Raw genomic sequence first — 20,882 nt, 5'->3', positions numbered from 1 at the left:
AAAGCAGAACTGCTTCTGTAAATGGAATATTTTAAGGAAACATAATGCTAGCAGACTCTTTCTGCATAAGATAGCAATTTGGACCATGTTAAGTACCTAGATAGCCATAAAAAACAGTCTGAGACAACATCCTCTGTTCATGTTCAGTGGAAATGCAGTCTAATAAGGGGGCCACCTGTAGAGCAGAGGCTTTCTTCAGTTCTTGGTTTCTCTCCTGAGACTTTCATCAGTAGTAGCAACAATTCTTTCTTCTTGTATGACGCTTGCAGTGTAGAAATGCCATTCTAAAAGCCTATCGGCCCTTCTTACAGAAACCACTCAGCACCCAGACAAATATGGGGAGCTGGATTGCTCTATACTTGGCATACAGAAATGACCTCAGGGTTCAGCAGCATTGGCTACACTGTCTGCATGTATGCTGGAGGAGTCATAGCACGCAATGACACTAGAAGAACAACAGATGCGCTTGTGAATGGTTTCCAACCAGCACAATGCCAGGTTTGCACTCCAGCTGAATTGCTACAGGCGGTTCTTCTGGCTGCTTGAAAGATCATTACCAATCAAAGCAGGTCATTCTACCTCCCTGTTTCAACGTTATTAGATGAGAGCTTCCTTTAAAGACTGCATTTTCCTATGGGGTGGACTAATTCCAGTAAGGCATTCATCTAATTTGATCGCGAGATATGTCGTCTTCAGCTTTGAAAAAGTTATTCAAGAGAAGAGAGCTTGAGCCTTTCATAATTAACATGCAACACTGGTTACCACGCAGGGAGCAGGCACAGTTATAATAACTTGGAGTCAATAATTCATAAACTATAATGCATTATTAATCAATTATCGAGGCCTGAATTACATTTAATGAGATTAAGCTGATTGGAGCACTAAGCTGTTTGAATCATATTGATTTAATCAATGTGCTTAATTAAACTGTGTACATTTTCCACATGATCATTATTTCCCAGTATCCTGCGTAAGTGGCCTCTGCGATTCACGTCCTCTGTTGTTCTTTGCTCAGGAATTGCTCTTTGCTGCAAATTATGTTTAAAGGTAAAGGGCTTGTTTCTTTCCAAGAAAAGATCAAAGTTGCAAAACAACCATCTAAATAGCTTATACAAGCAAATTGAGAAGTGTTAGAACATTTCTCCCAGCTGCTATGTCTTTTTCATTCTGTAGGCTTAAGACAAGACCAAGTAAACATACATCATTAGTCTCACTTTATCCCTCATTCTAGTTCTAGGAGCATCTGCAGATTCAAAGGGCATAAACACCCTGCCATACCTATCCCCAAAATGTTATTCTTTCCATCTTTAGAAGCATACTTAGACTCAGGCAGAAAATGTGTTTCATCTCCCCAAAAGACTACGTTTAAGATAAGCAGGTGTCATTATCTCTTTATGATAATATTCATAATGGGTTCCGCAGCCTTGCATAAAGAGGACATGTGATGACAGAAGAGCAACTCAAAGTGACAGCTATTACAGATGTAAATCCATTTGCTTGTGTCACATTTTGTTTAATTTCCCTCACCACTACTGCTCATTATCTGGGGCACTTAGGTTTAACTTTAAACCCCACAATTTGTCTCTATAATGCTACACACTGCTAAAAGGACACTCATCAGGTGTGTGAACTGGGGGAAATACTCACAACATGTGTGTGGGAATCACAACAGTACAGCCAGCCAGGAAGAGAGCTTTGCAACTCCTTTCTTTGTGATACCATAAACAATGACTGTCCTGCCCCATTCTGCAGAGTGACACTGTTCTCAGTGGATGCAGGATTAACTTCCACAGCAATATATGACGCTCACATCTTTCAGCAGAGAACGCAACAATGCTGGTGGTCATCAGCTGAAGCAGTGTGCTCCTGTATCACTCTAGACCCATTGAAATCTTCATTCCTGTAAGAATTCCTAAATTCCTTTTGGACTGTTTCAGTTATTCCTCTGTATTAGCACTAACCAGAATGGCACCTACTCTGCGTCACTTCAGAGATGTCCGCCCCTTTCCCTTCTCTACGTAAAGGCCAGAGCTAACCCACCCCAACTCGTGTGCAGCCAGGAAACACCTGAGGAACGCTCACACAGCAAGCTCAGAACAGCACAGTGTAAACTGTCCTCCTCTGGTCAGTCATTTTGCATTTGGTGGTTTAAATTCCATCACTCTGTTACAGTAGCAACATATCAGTGTTCTCTACTTTCTTAACTAGGTGACAATTTTATCATCGCCTATGTATTAGTGTTTAAATCTTTTACTTACACTTCTTTGAAGAGTTAATCTGTCCATTTGCTCTGCCACTTACAGGGTCTAGTCAGCTGTCTGCCAGGGAGTTTAATAGGACACAGTTACACACTGCACATTTGCGCGCATAACACTGTGAATTAAGGGTTTGCAAACTATTACTGAGCACACGTGCCTGCTGTTAACACTGCCTCCACTGGGCTGTGTGTGGCAAACCCAAGAAAATCAGAGCTCTGCAACCACCTGTTAACTTCATCAAGCAGGGAGCTGGCACCAAGATCAGAAGCTTTATCATTCTCACTGTTTCTGCATTCATTTGAGAATGCTCTAAAGTATATTGGGAATTGCTTTCCCTTCAAAAGTCCCTTTAACTCTCACCAGCCAGTGTCTAAGGCTAGACCTAACATAGCCAGGATCAAAGTCACCAAAGAGTAAATACCTGCCCAACCGTTCTTTGCTCTCTGCTCCCCACTTTCTTTCCTTTTCAAAGGCTTGCATGTGATGATTCAATATCCAAGGCAGGTAGAACATGCAGGCTTACTACAACATGCAAGCTTACAGAAAACTGTCTTTTTTTTTCCCCTCTATTTTTTTTTTGTGTCGGGGGGTGTTAAATAATTCTGAGAAGAGCCACAGTCTTCTGAGGAAAAGCTCTGTGCGTAATACGGAAGGTCAAATCTGCAGAGTCTAACTCTTTGTAAGAAGGAGGGAAAGAGGAACATGGTAAAGACAGATAATGGAGGAGACGAAAAACAGTCCCTTTGTCTCATCATTGGTGCTTCCCACACACAGTCAGAATGGAAACTAATGGCTTTATCTTTATCACAAGACTATGGGGAATACTGCAGTTAGAATGAGTAGCAAAGACATCCCTCCTTGCTGCGTGCTCAGTCTTCATATGATGGCAGGAAGGGCAAGTTTAAAATAAAACAACACAACCCAAACCAACAGGAGAGACCCTCCCAGTTCCTATTTGTACAAGTCCATGGAGCTGCAACGCCCAGCAGGGACCACTGCCCAGCCTCAGACTTTCTGCTGCAGTCTTCAGGCACCCACAGACATTGAGCAAGCGTGAATGGAAGTTGTGTTTGTAACCGAGCTGTTGCATGACCGACATGCAAAGCACAGGGAGCCAAAGAGTACCCATCTCACTTCTTTCTTTCTTCATATCAGTTTCAGAACTGAACATTTAATAAAAATTATTCATTACACCACCATGACATAAAGGGGAGACAGAAAGGAAAGAATATCAAAGCCTCACATAAACAAGGCATAATGAAGGAAAACAGCAGCCCATTTTTCTTCCCTTCAGCATGCGGTGCATGTGCGGTTCCTGCGAGCGTGCATGGCCTGTGCTTCCTATTAGCAAGGCGCGCGTTAATAAATTTAACTCAGACAAATTTAACCATCCTAGGGCCACATTAATCAAAAGCCTGACAAGACCAATCTGAAAGAGTTGAGCAAGGCAAATAAAGCACAGCTGACAGAGAGGATGCTGTGCCCTGGTTGTCCCTGGGCCACTCCCGCTCTATCAGTACCTCCAGTACCACAATAACTCCTTCCCACTGCACTCCTACTGGGCTGATTCATGCTGTCTTCCCAACACTCCTCATCCACCCAATGCCTCTTAATCAGTGGTGTTTCCCACTCCCCACGTGTCTATACTAGAGAAAGATTTAGAGTATTTAAGTACAATTATGTGCAACAGCTACAAAGTCCTGGCGAGCTTCGTGTTTTACCTGTGGCATGGGCGTTATTGAAAATAATCTCTCAAGGTACAGATTAACAAATGTACAAAAGGAGAAATAAAAAATCTGATAGGAAAACTATGAATTGTCCAGAACCAGAAGGAAAGGACAAGGGCTATCAATTTTTATTCATTACCCATATGCTAAGCTCCCCAGTGCTGGAGCTCCACATCACTTCTCAAACTGAAATACATATACACGGAGACTGTACAAACCAATGGGAGTTATTACTGCGGAAAAACTCCACCCTTTCGTCCCTTTATATTTAGCTCTAAATTGTTGCTTTTGAGTTATGTTTTTAGCATGGAAAATATTGACAAATAGGTCCTTGCATCAGCCAAACCACTTTACAGGAGATAAGGGCATGTCACACAAGACGGGTAAACTAAGAAGTAACTGCTGATCAAGCCACGCAAAGCAGCATGAATTAGGCTAAGTGCATCCCCAAAAGCCATAATTATCCAAGCTGCTTAAAACAAAATAAGCACATATGTGATTATTCAGATTTGCCTAGAGGCATCCCCACAGCATAAAACATGGTGTGCTGCCTTGCTGTTCTTCCACTTGATAAAACAACAAATATTTTCATCACCTAAGAGTATTGGTGTTTGCTTTTATAGTCTTGGAAACTTGAGAGAAACTGTTGCCTTGCCTTGACACTGTCTTTCTCCCGAACAACTTCTATTTCAGTTCAGACAACCGTGTTTTCTACATGTTCTGTTTTGATTGAGTTCAACTGGTTCATGGATAGATCTGGGAAGCCCTGTATGGCAAAGCTTCAGAGGAAGAGTTGTTTAGTGGCACACGATGTCATGGCATTTTCAGTCAGAACTACAAGCTCCCACTGAATTCACGTAATTGCACAAACCAGGGGATACTTCTTTCTCTCAAAAATAAAGACGACTTCAGCCACATAACTGGGATTTGAACACAGATGCTGAGTACTAAAACAGCCTCAAGCATTTGAAACAAGTGTCTGTCCAAACCATTCGTAGATCCTTTATGAATCTTGCAGCAAATAAGTGCTGAATAAGTAAGCCAAGCCTTGTCTTCACAGACAGGTTAATGACCTTTTGGAAACCTGCCAGACTCTTCTTTAACACTGCAGGATGCATACTGATACACTCTGAGAATACAGTGCTCCAGAAAATGCTTCCTATTATTGGCACGTTTATATCATGATACTCCCTAAAAGCAGTGTGACTCTTGGGGTATTATCACGCTGGTCAGCACTGTGTTGTCATTTCCTCATGACCGTCATTTCAGCATCTGTCCCTCTCAATTGTCTTAAACATGGGCTGTACGTCCTGCACACACAGAGGCCATCCATATTCCCACCACATCTGGCACAATAAGGTTTCAGTCCAGGGCTAGCCCCAAGGACTACAGATGGTGTACAATCTAGCATATTATCAGTATATGCGACTATGTTTCTCTCCTGTGTCTGGTGCCAAAGGTAAAAGCATCCTTAACTACCTGCATTAGTTCCATTGGTACAGGTCTGTGATTTTTCTTCCAGAGTTTTTAATCCTGATCACTGTATTTGCATGACTGCAGACCTGGGCACATTGTGAGGCTGGGCAGAAAGCAAAAATGCTATTTTACAAAAATACTGGAGAGTTTGAAATTGGTTTTTTGCTTTCCTATGACAAAACACACCTTTCAGAAAGTCCTTTCAAAGCCAAAGGTGGTTAAATTCAGCGTTTAGCACATTCACTCATCATGTGACTGACCCACTCCAAGTCCTTGCTTTGATAAATCCAAACATTATCTTAGTTTTTGCTTTGTACCTTCATTGGAAGGGCATACTTGGGGAGAAAAACTTCACTGCATGTCTCTTCTGGATGGTTCCAATCCTCAAATCAAATACTTCAACTTTCTTTCAGTTGCCCTACAAAGACCTTCTGCCATGAGGTTTGAAAATTGCTGTCAACAGCCAACTTCAAACCAGGTGATCATCTGCAGTGTGCCAAAGCTTTTTTTATATAACCAACCTCCCCCACCACAACCCCCACCCACTGGTTAGCCGTTCTATATCATCATTATCATGGAACAAAAATGCTTATGAGCAGGAATCACCTCTTCATGTCAGGCATGGACAGCACCCACCACAGCCAAACCCCCTAATCATGCGTTGTGTGTGCTCCTGTAGAGTAAATACCAATAAACACCAAAAAAGCAGTTTTCTCTCTGACACTGCCTCCAGTTTCCACCATTAAAGCTGTGTATGTGCGTGCACCTTGTGAATTCCCATGTAGCCTGTACTTGGCAATTTTGCTTTAGGATTTCAACCTAGAAAAGCACGTTCACACATTTGGTAATCCAGGGTAAATGCTCAATTTATAATAAAATTATTATAATAAAAAAGGTATAAGCTCAGGATGATTACACTGTAATGTCAGCGTAACCGCAGTCATTGTGCTTTAAACCTGAACCAGGAAAGACAGCAATAATTTTCACTAACTCTGATATTTGAGCTTCCTTTTAGTTTATGCATGTAGCATGGACATCATGAGGAGTCCTACTCACATACCACCACGTACCCCTGAAAGGAGAATTCTGCAATGAGAAACGTGGTTCATTTCACAGAATCCCCTTGGATACTTCTAGCGTAATATCTCAGTGAGATAATGATATATATTTGCTTAATATCCCCAAAGACATTTTAAATTTCCACACTGCTTCAAAGTTCTCAACCTGTGTTATAGATGTGTGAAGAGCAGAGGAAAAGAAAAAAAAATCATCAGTTTATGCCTTGTTACTGACTTAAGAAAAAAGTCAAGCTACATACAAGTAGTTAGTCATTCAGGTTCTCAAATCAAAGCTAACCCAATGTGATGCTAACCAGAATCTTCTTATCACTTGCTGTTGATTACAGAAACTTGCATATATTAATCTTGTTACTCAAGGCCATTAAAGGTCTAAATCTTTGACTTTCACAATTTAAAGATAGCCACCTCTAGATGTAACATGGCAGTTGTAATATTTAGCATTAGATAGTACACCGCCAGTTAGGACTCCGACAGAATGCAAGGAGCTATATTGTGTCCAGATGGACCTACTGGACACATTGGGGGAGCTGGAATTTGCCCAGAACACTTCAGTTGCTGTCCACAGCTGGGAAAGCATGATCTTGTAGTTGTTTGGGTTGTGGGTTCATATTTTTTTGGGTTTTTTGCAAGCTTGAGACCTCAAAATACATAAGTCATTTAAATTTGGAACATCAATGCACTAAAAAAATAACCAAATTTCTTGTTGAATTGGTTACTTGAACACAGTTTCTTGCTGTTGGAGATACTTGATGCTGAACTTCGTAATTGTTTCAGGTCATTAAAGAAAAAATTGAAGTAAAAAAAAAAATCACATCAGCTCTCCTCCCTCCTCCGTGTAAATCTGTAATTTTAAGAAGTGTTGTAATTGGCTGCTCCCCGTATTTAGATTTCTTTTTCCAAGGTGAGAAAAGCAAGAAAATCAACATAGTCACAAAACAGGTTGTCATTGCTACTTCTGACATGACCGCAAGTTGCCAGCATCTTTTTTAATGCTTCATTTGGCTACTTACAGAATTGCTCCAAGTCGTCTCTTTTTTTAGAGTCTGGCATGGCAGTGATCGTGAGCAATGGGCACGGATTTCCTCCTAGCGTCTGGCAGAGCGTCTGCTGCCTCCAGTAAACCTTCTTGGGGTTCCTATTTTGTTCCAGGACATCAAGATGAGACTGAGAAAGAAGGAAGGAAGCAGATTTATAAATGAGTCCACGGGTCTATAAAATCTGATTTTATTCCACTAGCTGTGTGTTATTATTGGTACTAATTTCATCTCCTGCTAACTTCCCAGCTTCTCTTTTCTGCCAGTTAATATCATCACCTTTTACATCCCACAAATATGCACAAGCCATTCAGAATATGTCCCAGTTCACTGAAGCTGCAGAGGACTATTACCCTTATAGCCTTATAGCATTTTACCTGAACAGCTCCTACGTGCTTTTCTTGTTAGTGTAAAGGAATTTCTGTGCATACATGAAGTCCAAAAGAGAACTGCCTACTCCTTATATTTTAATAGGGACAGCGTAGAAAATGTGAGAAAACTCACCATTTTTGAGCATTTATGGAACTGATTGGTTAGCTGTCAAGCACATGCCAGTGAAACTCAGGAAAAACTCCACACCAGAGGCAGCCAAAAAGTTTACATTGAAACAACATTTAATTCAATCAGGAGTGGGAAATGTGAAGAGCATCTTTCCAAGAAGTTATTTTAAAAGGAGATTTTCTCCACCCACCCCCCCCCCAAAGTTTATGTCAGTTTTAAACAATTCTTAAGCCCAACAGCTTCTTGAGAAAATTGAGAAAAAGAATTGGCAGCTTAAAAAAAATGACTTTTTGGAACAAATTCTGATCGCCTCATTAGACACATAGCCATTTGCCACCCACACACCAGATGACATGTAGTTCTCTCTGTTTACATTGTAATTGCAACTGGCAAGATTAGTGTAAGTAATCCTGCGGCAGGGTGCTGCTAAGTGTTGTGGAACACCAGTTGTCTCTCAATTGCTAGAAATGGGTATATTACAGTATACACACTTGTCCTAACAGTACTTTAACTAAACCACACCAATTCACTGTACAATCCTTACATGGTAACTTTTTGTCGTTACAAGCCAGGGCTAAATTTTAAACCAACTTTTATGGGACAAGACATTCCCATTCCTCAAACCTGAGAGTTCATCGTCTTTCAGGCTGCTTTGCCAGTATCCATTCGAACGCAAACACAGAACTGAAATTTACAGTCATCTATGTCATAAAACAATTAACATACTGCTCTATAAAGTAAATTCAATTATTAGACGCATCTAACGATCTCGCATAGGTACAGGGAACTCAATATAATCATTTACTTATGTTCCTGGTACCCAGTGAAACTTAATTGGGTATAGCTGCCACAGAGATTTCAGCTAGATAGCCAAACAATTAACACTTTGATGTAAAAATAGACAAATTACTGTTTGTAAAATAAATGTAATTACTAATGGACAAAAAGTAATGAACTGCAGAGTGCATTCAGTTCAAATAGGATTCTGCAATGTGTATTTCCTGCAAATATGCCTGTAACTATTAAATATAGATGATATTTAAAAACATTTTCAAATTACTAACTCCACATACAAGTTTATCTTCTTCCCCAAAGCACTATGTATTTAATTGAGCCCTTGGGTTCATAATCACTTTTAATTTATTACTGATATGTAAAACCAACATACTTCACTAGTGGACCAGTACTTTAAAATGAAATCTACTGGTACACAAAGCTGATTTAGTTTATTTACTGTGGAAATTAAAGTAATGTGGAAATGAGTTGCATCACTCAACATTTTAAATGAGTCCAAGCAAAGAAGCCTTTTAGAATTATTAGAGGCAACAATTTTGCTTTGTCTAAAGAACTGGACGTGATAATCTATCAATCTTTTCCAGCCATAATTCCCATTTACCAAACTTTATGGTCCTTAGTGAGTCTGAGTTCATTTAAACTTTTCCTGGGGCAAAATTCCCTTTAACTTCAGTGAGCGTTTTATTTGAAGAGACAGTTGAAATACTTCAAGACTTGGCCCTGCAAGTCTAGGTATAACATCTTTTTCATCTCTATTCTATTCATTCAGGATCAGGTGAGATATTCAGGGATTCCCAGAGCACACAAACTCTCCAAGTCTCCCTTGCTTTTGTGCCAGCATAAGATAGAAGTCAATAACAGTAAAATAATGATGAGGCAGTGCATTTCCGTAATAAAGTACGGTGCTGAATAAGTCCTCCTAGTTCTTCGGTATTGTCTTTTCCCCTGCAGACTGTAGTATATACGTGTTTCCAAGGCTATAGGTCAAACCCCACGACTGGAGCATACTCTCTTCCTCATTGATTTTGAGGAGTAGCTGGTACTCATAAGCCTAATGAGAAGTGAGCTGGCAGGCAAATTTGGACTCTGAAGGCTTGACTGGCCCTCTCCCAGATACTGGAAGCAGTTTCTTTGAACATCTATAACAGGATGCAAAGCAATCGACACGAGACTGTTGTTTGAGAATTAATCTGAGCCTAACTATGCTGGCACGCCAAGCAGCATGGCTAGAAAGTGGGAGAGGACGTGGTCTTCCTTGAAAGCATAGCCTTTCATATCTGGTAATGGCAGTCTGATACCTTCATAAAATAGAGAGTGAGCCCAAACTTCACCAACCCACACCAGCATTTATTGCCCAGAAGAAGCGCTGACAATTGAAACTAGGGGGGAGAAGGAAGGGGAACTGATCTACTGGAACTGTCTTCTTTTTCAGTAACATCTTTCTCATGTTTCACAACAAAGCAAAGCTACTCCCAAAACTGTTCATTTCCCCTCTTTTATCCTACCTTCCTTTCCAACCTTGGGCTCTCCTACATCAATCATAGAGAAAGCACATTCCCTTATGATCCACCCCTGGATAGAAAAGGCTGTGGAAAACAAATCTTTCCCCAGGAAGCAAATTTGGTAAAACGCAATAATACAATTTACACTTTGGACTTGTATTCTTTTAGTTTCTGTACTGACAGCACTGGTGGGGATGTCACAAATGCCTACTGACCCTCCAACTGGTACAGGGGAAACAGCTGACAAAGCACTCAAATGAGGTCCAGCGCTAGGGTATTGGTGGGTGCAGCTCTGAAAGCTGAGCTGTTGCCCTCTGTCAGGAGGAGCAGCAGGCAGCTTTCACTTCTGACTCGTCACTACCTTTAGCCCCCTGCCTCTCAACCCAAGCAAACGGGGACATCTTTGGTTTGTGTTATCTTCTAGACTGGTATAAGCACTAATGGTTTGAACGCCAGGTTATCTCATACAGAAACTCCGCTACACTATCTCAAAAATCTCATACCCAAGGCAACTGCAAACTGTCGGGCCTATTAGTTTATATAAGTGCATATATCAGTATTACCATCATTGCAGAGTAAGTGTACGGGTAATGGTAGGCCAGATAGCAGACATCATCTTTGTGAGGGAACTTGATACTGAAGGTGAGCGTGTAGTAGCATTTCCCTCTCATGCCCCCTCCTGCAGCTGCGTTGCAGTAGTAGTGGTTTCTAGAGAAAGAAAAAGACCGAAGTAGATGGTTAGCACCTCCAGATGCACATTTGGAGCAGCCATGAAAGAACTAAGCATTCAGAGAAGCGTTTGTTCTGAATGAGTTTTCATTTCATGCTGTAGATGAGCTCCAAATTCAACCAGGCATCGCACCAAGACTGGAAAAGCTCCATACAAGTACACTCAATCCAATCCCAGCAATGAACAGGTACAAAAATATAACACGGTGCTAAACAATATCCAGTAACACAACAACGATCCTACAGGCCATATAAAAGAAGGAAGGTTAGAGAATCCATGGCTTCACTAGACAGCGACGCAAACAGGATCATGACAGTAAGTACCACTGACCATGCTGCCACACCAGATTCAAGGGTGTCTTGGTGGCTGGGGTTAAACCACAACAGCAACTAGGACCATCCAGCGGTACACTCACTCCATCTCCCTCACCCCCACTAGGGGAGGGAAAACGACAGAGAAAAGGAGGGAAAAACTCGCGGATTGAGGTAAAGACACTTTAATAGAACAGTAGATAAAAAAAAAATAACAATAATAGTAAAAGAACATACAAAATAAAGTAAGGCAACACAAGTTGCTCTCACCACCCGACAATCGATTGCTGAGCCCATCCCAAGCAGCGATTGCAGATCCCTGGCCAACCCCCATTGATATACTGAGCATGACGTCTGTGGTGTGGAGTATTCTTTTGGCTAGCTTGTCCTGTCTATGCTTCTGTGGGAAGCTGAAAAAGCCCCTGACTAATGCAAAAACTGATTTAGCCCCTGACTTAGCAACAACTAAACCGATATGTGTTATCAACATTATTCTCATGCTAAAGCCAAAACACAGCAGGTACTAGAACAAAAATTAACTCCATCCCAGCTGAAACCAGGACACTTGGGATTCACGCAATACAGAGACCAGCAGGGACTTACGAGGCAGTACTGTACGGGGCAGTACTGTTTCGTCTTGTGAAGGTGCCCATAATAAGCCACCTAATACTATTTCATATAGCACAGTCCAGATGAATTTAAACTACTGCATTCAGCTAATACTGCTGTATTGCTTCTGACACCCAAATTATCTTGCTCAGAGACGCAGGTACCTATTCACAGCCCTGAACAATGCCACGTCAAAATATTCTGTGAAAGCCTGGAGATTCAGAAAACATGAATACCCTGCCAAACAAACCATTCGGTTCCACCACAGGAAGAAAAGGGATATTCCAGGAATAAAAAAACAAATAGGACATATGTAAAAATATTTCAAATATCATCAAAGGCTATTTACTGAGTAGGAAGAGGAGGAGAGTGGGTTTGGGTAGCCACTGCACACAGAGAAGCAGCCTTACACAGATTTGCAGGTTGTGAGCTACCCAAAAAATCCTCTTTTGGATACCTCCTTTCGGAAGATTTGAGCCTCTCCCTGTCAGGGAGCAGCAAGAACCAGTTGCTCCCTAAGAGAGGGGGAGCCGAGCTTGATACAGAAGCCAGCGGAGCAGGGGCCTCACCAGCCAGGGTCCCCTCCCACAGCACCTGAGCAGGGCATGCCCAGGAACAGCAGACATGTTCAACCACAGGTCCAGATCATCAGCCGAGTTTGTGGTGGTGAGGCACGTCTGGGTCAAGCCAGGAGGGTTGTCCATGGATCAGGATCCAGATCACCAGGGTTGATACCAAAGCAGAGACAGGGCGGTGACTGAGCTGGAGCCTGCAGAGACCCAGACTACACAGAAGTGCCTCAGACACTCACTAAGGAAGCATCAACACAACGGCCTACAGTCAGAGAGGAGAGGAGCAGAGCGGTGCAGTCCGGCCCCCCCACGGGCAGCGCGGCCCCGCAGCCGAGGGCAGGGCAGCCCCAGCGACACCGTAGGGGGCCCGGGCAGCGCAGCGCTGTTGTAGGCCGGCCGCCTCGCCTTGCACAGCCACGAGCCCTCACCAGTCAGCTATCGCCTCGCGCTCCAGGGTAGCCATCCCCGCACATCCCCAACACCAACAAACTGCCATAATGCTCCAGAATGAAGACATGTCTGGGTAATGAAGACATGGTCTGGGAGGGGCCACCCCATGCACCGCCAGGACCGTGACGGCCATTTTGTCAGCTGGACTTGGGACCATTGATATCTCCCTCGCTCTATTTTCCCTGTTCTCTCTGCCTCATTTTTCTAAATGGTAGCTTAATGACATGATGCAAGGCTCACATTCATAAGTTAGCTTGATTAAAAAATATTAACTGTTGTTTGGACTCCTCTGGTGTCATTTCACCTTAATTCTGGCATGGGAAATCCACAAACCTGAGTCACCCCAACTTTGGGGCACAACAGAGCATCACTACAGCAGAGCTGAGACAGGGACCTGGTGGCCCTGGCCCATGGGCAGGGGCAGAGACCCTGCATGAAGCTGGTGAGGGCCATCAAGGCCTACTAGTGCACTTAGGCCCTTCATGCTCCTTTCACTAAAACTACAAAATCTTGAAGTGGCCTTCTCAACCTAGCCCCAGGACCAGATGTCCTGCAGGAGACTTAAGTCTGATAAAGAGATTACTTCAGGCTGAATAAGAAAGTTTCCTTTGAGCAGCAATGAAGATACAATTCATGCACTTCAGGGAGAAGCCTCACAGCAAATCGCATCCATAAATACATTTCAAACAATATTTTTCCCATATTGCACCAATTATGCTGTTGCCAAACCTTCTGATTCTGAAGGACTGTGAGGTTTCTTTGACAAATGTTATCATCAATGTTGCATTAAAATGCAAAATAGAAGAGGCAACCAAAAGATGCAATTTCAGCTCCTGAAATTTACAATACTAGTTTATTTTGCTGCTGTTCATTTTTATTCAGAGGGGTGGAAAGAAAAGATAATTATTCTTGTCAAATTCTCCAAAATAATCAGCTCTTTTTCATAAGGAAGACACATACAATGCTGCTGGGTTTTCACCTGAATTTAATAGTCAGGAACACGTAGGGTGAGCGATACTGACTGGATCAATAGATAGTACAGGAACACTGAGTCACAGTGGTAAATTGAAAAGCCTATGATTTTTTTTCTCAGCTGAACCCTTCACCCCAACATTTCTCCTGCAAATAAACCACCTTAATAGTGGACAAAGAATCAGAGGCGAGAAAAAAAAAAGTAATGAACCTACAAATATAGAAGTATCTACTTAGCTATTATATATATATTTCAGTGGATCGAGGATTTAAGGGCTTTTTGGTGTTTTTTTTAAGTCAGGACAATGACATTTAATTTAGTTCCTGTTAATTTTGACAGTGAAGGATAATTAAGAACCATTTCTTGCATAACATGTAGGGAAAACTCATCTCCCTAGTCTCTATTATACTCATTGTCACTTGGACAGTTAGATGACCTTATTCATAAAGAACTGTCACAAAGTGCTGAGAGCTTCTGAGCCCTCCCCTCCAAATTCACTTTTGTAGTTAGAAGTGTGGGAGTAAGCAGATCTTTGAAGGCAGATACTGCCTAAATATCTTACATACACATTATTCCCACCTGTCCCTAATGCTCCAGTAAAGGCTTCTCCCTCTATAGTCTGAAAGTGCGCAGCCAAAAATCTCTCTCCTATTTAAAGTGGCCACTTAACCCAGAGGTTTTGCAGCACCAGCCACCTCTGACCTTGATGCTACCCTGGCAGCCAGTGGTCCTTACTCCTGACAGTACTCACACTGCATGATCCTGAGGGTACCGATACACAGCGCTCTCACTGCGCTTTTTAGCAGCACATTGTTGCAAGCACCTCTGCTGTTCCAAACTGCCCACCCAGAACAGATATTTCCAGATTTTTAAATCATTTCTTGACACCCAGTTCAATCTATGGGAACTAGCTGGTAGTAACAGGAAGTTCACCAGTGGCTTTGGGAGGCTTCAATATTCTTCACTCATGTATTAAAAAGAAAAACCACCTGTGTGTAAGCAGTGTAAGTGATCATGTATTCCTACTGCATATAATCTGGTCTCCTTACAATCTATCATACAATGCAGTAACTCTGCATCTTTTAAAAAGAAACCGAGGAAAAAAAGAAATAGTATTTTTTCTTTGCCTCCCTCTCCTTCTGCTGCTGTCACCCCAAGATGGCTCTATTGCCTCCTTGTTCCTCCACCAGGCTGATAGTTTTTCTTCCTCACCCCTTTTTCATCACAACATTCTGCCATACCAACATGAAGTCCAAATTAACAAGCAAGGAAGAAGGAAGGAAAAAAAAAAAAAGACCCTAGCAACATCTGGTCCTCACTGCCTTATTTGTGGTCTCTTTCAAAAAGTGTTCAAAGTTTCACATGCTGTCTAGAAACTAATATACCAATTATTGGAAAGAAAAATAAGAGACCCAAATGTTTTTGGTTTTTTTTTTTTTTAAAAAAAATCACTGTGCAAGCTGTATCTACCATGCCTTTCAGTCACTTCATAAAAGTGAAATGATTTTGCTTGCTGTTCTCCTTCAGAAATAATGCACAGGTAGTATATTTCTAGCATAGCTGTGATGGAAGTTTAATTAATAGTAATTATAAGGCTACTTATTACTTAACTCTGGACAATATTTTTTTTTTTTTTTTGCTTAAGAGACCTTTGCAAGCATTATCTAATTAAAAGTTGCTTCCCATTCTTTGGGTGGGAGATAAATGACTCTGGTTTTCCATCCTTCATACATGGGGAAACAGACACAGGCGGGTGAAGCCACTTGGCCAAAGACACAGGCAGGCCAGTGAAAGAGCTGGATTGTAACTCAAGAATTCAAGAGCACCAAGCGATAGAAGAACATCTTTTGGTCATCTCATCTTTAGACTTCCTGTCTGCAGCATTTACAAAGTATGGTAGGTGATGGAATATGGCACTGTATCAGCTTAGACTAAGATGGCCAAACAAAATATCAATATCCTAGATTTCTAAGCCATTTCAAAACAGAGTCCAAATGGAAAGTAAACTATTTATCACTTCTAATCTGCTGATGCATCCCCTTTGTCCAAAATCCTTCTCCCATCTGGAGTCTAGTGTCGTCGTTTTACATGCCCTGACAGTTTTACAGCTTTAAGTGTGGCTGCTAAGTGCAATATGCTTTAGTAAGACCCTGGTTTGTATACCAAAAAAAAAAGCCGTATTTAACAATTTACAGGGCATGGCTGTTATTTTGGGGTCTGCCACATTAGAAACTGGAAAATGCACAAACACAACTTCCTTTTCAAGGGCTAAGTCCATGTTAAGGCATCGTTATTCTCAAGATTGCAGGCAGAATCCTAGTCAAAACTAAATATTCCCACATCCACCTTGCTATGAAGGTCTTCAAGTCCTACTGCAAAGGGCAGATGCTGGCAGACTGAGACTGCTGTCCCAGCCCTCTCTTGTAGGCATCATTAGAACCTAGAGGTGGCCTGCTAATGCTATGACAATGATTTAATCTTATGTGATTATAAAGATGCTGAAAAGATCTAGTTCTGACACTGTTATGACCACCAAACAGCCAAGTCTTTAGTGGTGAGCTGAGAACAAAACACTCCTTGTACCTCATTACTATCCGTGAACTGACTGTTGTCTGGAAAAGCTGGAGGTTAGATAATACGCTTAGAATGAGCCATGAAACCAAAGGCAAAAGCACATTGTCACCAATTCAGCATGCTGCCATTGTTCCTTAAATAATTTGCCAGAAAGGAATATTATTCAGCGCATAAAAGCCGCCAAGACAGCAAGTGAATTAGATGATCTTATAGTAACTGCAGCTCTGTTTATCATGGGTGTATCCTGTCACTTCATAGAGAGGCAATAAAACAGAGCAGAAGTGTCACTCGGCTTCCTTTTGACAAGAGCACTGCTAATATTCTTCGTAACATAAAAACTCTCGTGAGACATATGGGAAAAGTACGCGATGACAGAGCTGTGCCCCAGCATTCATCTTTATGACTGAACTATCCCATCTACAGTGAAGATGAATGGCAGCAAAAATCAGCCAACGTGTATCACCCCAGACATCTTGCGAATGTGCCTTTCCTCCCACTGTCCTTCAGCTCAGAGGTTGCTCCCAGTAAGAGCCCTGCTGCGAAAGCAAATTAAAGGCATCTTTGAGTTCCTCCTTATTTTTGCAAGTATGATATTTTCCCATATGTATGCATAACTCCTGGTAAAAGTAATGGATTAAGTTCCCTTCAAAATGTGCCAGTCCCACCCCAGGATGCCTGTGACCAGGGTGAATGCAACAAAGTGAGCTTTTTCCCCAAAACACAAGGAGCACGATATCACTACAGTAATCCCAGCTCCTCCTATTCTGAGCCAAAGTCTGAGCAACTCCAAACATACTTTCTTCACATTCCCTCCCACATACAACTTCTTATGACTGGGAATCTCTTCAATAATCACCAAAACAAAAAAAAAATTAGAGTTTCTGTAGATGTCAAAGTGCATATGTGTGTGTATATGCATTTTTGTGTATACAAAAATGTGTAAGCCTGGGATAAACAGTGAGACAGACAACAAGTAATTATCACAGAATCACAGAAGGGTAGGGTTGGAAGGGACCTCTGGAGATCATCTAGTCCAACCCCCTGCCAGAGCAGGGTCACCCAGAGCAGGTATCCTAGGTAAATATGTTGACGTGTAATTCAATGTACGGTTAGAAAACACAGAATATTCCAAATCAATAAAACTCCATTCTCTCACGTATTCTGAACAAGAATCTGATTACAAGCTTAATTGTACGATCATGGCTTAATCTCAAAAGTCAGCGGTGCTTTAATCACTGCACAATAACTGCCTTGTTAATGACATGAGGAGCCACTGCTATGGTAATCAGCACGTAAAGATTGCTCAACCAGAAGCCTGTACACACAGAAGCCAGAGGTTACAGGTGTGCACAGGGAAGCCATGGCACCACAGCACATTGGCTCTTGAGGTAGGAGAAGGTTAGGTGAATAAAGGTTAGTGAAGAGTACTTGGGACAAAATAAAATAGCTACTCAGATTGCTACAGACAGGATGCCAGGTTGAGAGAGGATAATCTGAGCCTTCAGCATGGCACTGCCCTCCCCAAAAGAAAAAAAAAGAAAAAAGAAAGAAAGAAAAGAGATTACAACAGAGATTTGGGACAACTTGGAATTTCTGTGTGTCAACACAAGTTTGAGGCTCTGCTATTTATGGAAGTCAGCCCACTGTCGTCGTTTGGGTATAGTCTGAACAAATCCACTTGTGAACATAGCCACCTCTGAACGTAACAGCAAAATTGTGAACTACAACACAAATACAATTTCTTACAAAGAGAAAGCCCGTTATCTCACATGAGTTTCCAAAATCAGCCTCAGCACATGAGTTCATGAAGAAAGGACTACAGTTAGAACTCCAGAAAAGTTCAGCTCTGTCCTGAGGGCACAACTTACCATGCCAGACAATTATCATTATTGTTAATTATGTTAACACCTTTTGTTTTCTTGTATTTCCCTGCCCGTCTACAGTCATTGGGTAGCCCAAGCCCTGTGGCTTCAACCACAAGGTATTAGGGGCAACAACCAGACTTTTTATTTGTTTATACAGTGCCTAATGCAGTACCCATGGGGTCCCGAGACACCGAGGCATTTTGGTGATGCAACTTGGTGAATGAGAATCACGACATTAAAAAACAATTAGAAGAACAAAAAAGCGGGAAAACTTGTCACTCGGGCATTCTCAGCCCCAGCTTTCAGGTCATGACAGGTAAGGCCAGGTAAAAATAGTTAATTAACACCAAATGCTGCAGTATTTGGTTACAAAGTATGTGAACCCATAACGCTTTAGCAGTCCGTCCTCAACATGTGACCTCTTTTTCCAATGCAGGGCTCCTCTTCCTGCTTGCACCACTCCAGGCTGGATCATTCCCATGCATCCCACTCACAGACACTCAACCAAATACATTTGCTCACACCTGTAGTTTTCCTACTTGTTCTGTTCTGTCCCTCAGCTTTCAACTCTGCACAGATTTTCTAATACAAAACATACCAATTATCCTACTCCTGAAAACCCTTCCAATCGCCATCTTTAAAATAATTAATAAACGTTGTCAGTAACATTTCAGAAGCCTTAAGAAAATAAAACAGGGTTTATTGAACCTACTGAAACCCCAGGCTCTGTGCTTGTCTCCTTTGACTGTAACAGCCAGACTGAATCAGGGATCAGTTTTCTGCATGGAAATGAGATACCCAAGTGAGAATGTTTCTCACATAAGTCAAGCTCCAGCTCAAATATAAGTTAAAGATGAGACTGATCTAGTGTTTTTCTTCTGAGGCTCTGACACACTGCAGAAACAGCCTGAAACAGGGGACTTGCATAAATATCAACACTGAGCTTGTCAGAACTCTTTTACAGCTCTGTTGCCTGGTCCCAGTAGAAACACAAAAGTTCCCACAGGATGGTGAGTAAGGCTAATCCCTACTGTTTCTGCTGTCAGGACAAAGTGATGCCAATAAGCATGGGTCACAGCGCAGTTTGCCTCCTAGAATTTGAGTTCCAGCTTTGCAGAGAAGGGAAGCTCATAAAGATACTAAGGTATAAAGACAGAGTCACAAAAAAATAAGTAAATTTGTATATGCCTATTTCTACATATATACTTATATAGGGGTATATAGTGTATATACATCTACCCTCCCCAAACACCCCTATGTATATGCTAACCCTTTCTTTAGCTCCTCAGCTCCTATGTCTCCTAGAAAAGTCAGTGTATGTAAAAGAAAAAAAAAAAATCCCATCCAGCTTATTTCTCCCTGGGCATGGGGAAAAAGCCACCTAATGCTACTTATGCTACCTTTGTGGGTCAAACTTCCTGTATTCCATGTAGAAGGGCCGGAAGGAGGATCCGGGGAACTACAGGCCAGTCAGTCTGACCTCGGTGCCTGGGAAGGTCATGGAACAGATCCTCCTCAGTGCCATTACACGGCACATGCAGGAGAACAGGGTGATCAGGCCCAGTCAGCATGGGTTTGTGAAGGGCAGGTCATGCCTATCAAACCTAATATCCTTCTATGATAAGGTGACCCACTTAGTGGATGAGGGAAAAGCTGCGGATGTTATCTACTTGGATTTTTGCAAAGCTTTTGACACCGTTTCCCACAGCATTCTCATGGAGAAACTGGCTGCTCATGGCCTGGACAGGTGTACTCTTCGCTGGGTAAAAAACTGGCTGGATGGCCGTGCCCAGAGAGTGGTGGTAAACGGAGTTAAATCCAGTTGGTGTCCAGTCACAAGTGGTGTCCCCCAGGGCTCGGTGCTGGGGACGGTTCTCTTTAATATCTTTATCAATGATCTGGATGAAGGGATCGAATGCACCCTCAGTAAGTTCGCAGATGACACTAAGCTGGGCGGGCGTGTTGATCTGCTTGAGGGTAGGTTGGCTCTGCAGAGGGATCTGGACAGGCTGGACCGATGGGCTGAGACCAATGGTATGAGGTTCAACAAGGCCAAGTGCCGGGTCCTGCACTTGGGTCACAACAACCCCATGCAGCGCTACAGGATTGGGGCAGAATGGCTTGAAAGCAGCTCGACAGAAAAGGACTTGGGAGTGTTGGTTGACAGCCGGCTGAATATGAGCCAGCAGTGTGCCCAGGTGGCCAAGAAGGCCAACAGCATCCTGGCCTGTATCAGGAATAGTGTGGTGAGCCGGACTAGGGAAGTGATCATCCCCCTGTACTCGGCACTGGTGAGGCCCCACCTCGAGTACTGCGTTCAGTTTTGGGCCCCTCGCTACAAGAGGGACATTGAGGTGTTGGAGCGTGTCCAGAGAAGGGCTACAAAGCTGGTGAGGCGTCTGGAGGACAAACCTTATGAAGAACGA

At 42.4% G+C, this 20,882-nt stretch overlaps 1 protein-coding gene across 1 annotated transcript in view; it reads right to left on the bottom strand.

Moving 5' to 3' along the window:
- AGBL1 (AGBL carboxypeptidase 1) overlaps positions 1-20,882 on the bottom strand; it is a 298,518-nt gene that overhangs the window by 201,057 nt on the left and 76,579 nt on the right. The window contains exons 16-17 of the mRNA XM_074600621.1: positions 10,936-11,080; positions 7,551-7,704 (exon numbers count right to left, since the gene is read on the bottom strand). Of these exons, the coding sequence (XP_074456722.1) occupies positions 7,551-7,704; positions 10,936-11,080 (299 nt within the window). The remainder of the gene's footprint in view (positions 1-7,550; positions 7,705-10,935; positions 11,081-20,882) is intronic.

The sequence above is a fragment of the Larus michahellis genome, chromosome 9 (genome assembly GCF_964199755.1).
Source record: "Larus michahellis chromosome 9, bLarMic1.1, whole genome shotgun sequence".
In the NCBI taxonomy this organism is placed as follows: Eukaryota; Metazoa; Chordata; class Aves; order Charadriiformes; family Laridae; genus Larus; species Larus michahellis.
The sequence above is the reverse complement of the archived record's forward strand: the minus strand, read 5'-3'. Positions and strand labels throughout refer to the sequence as shown.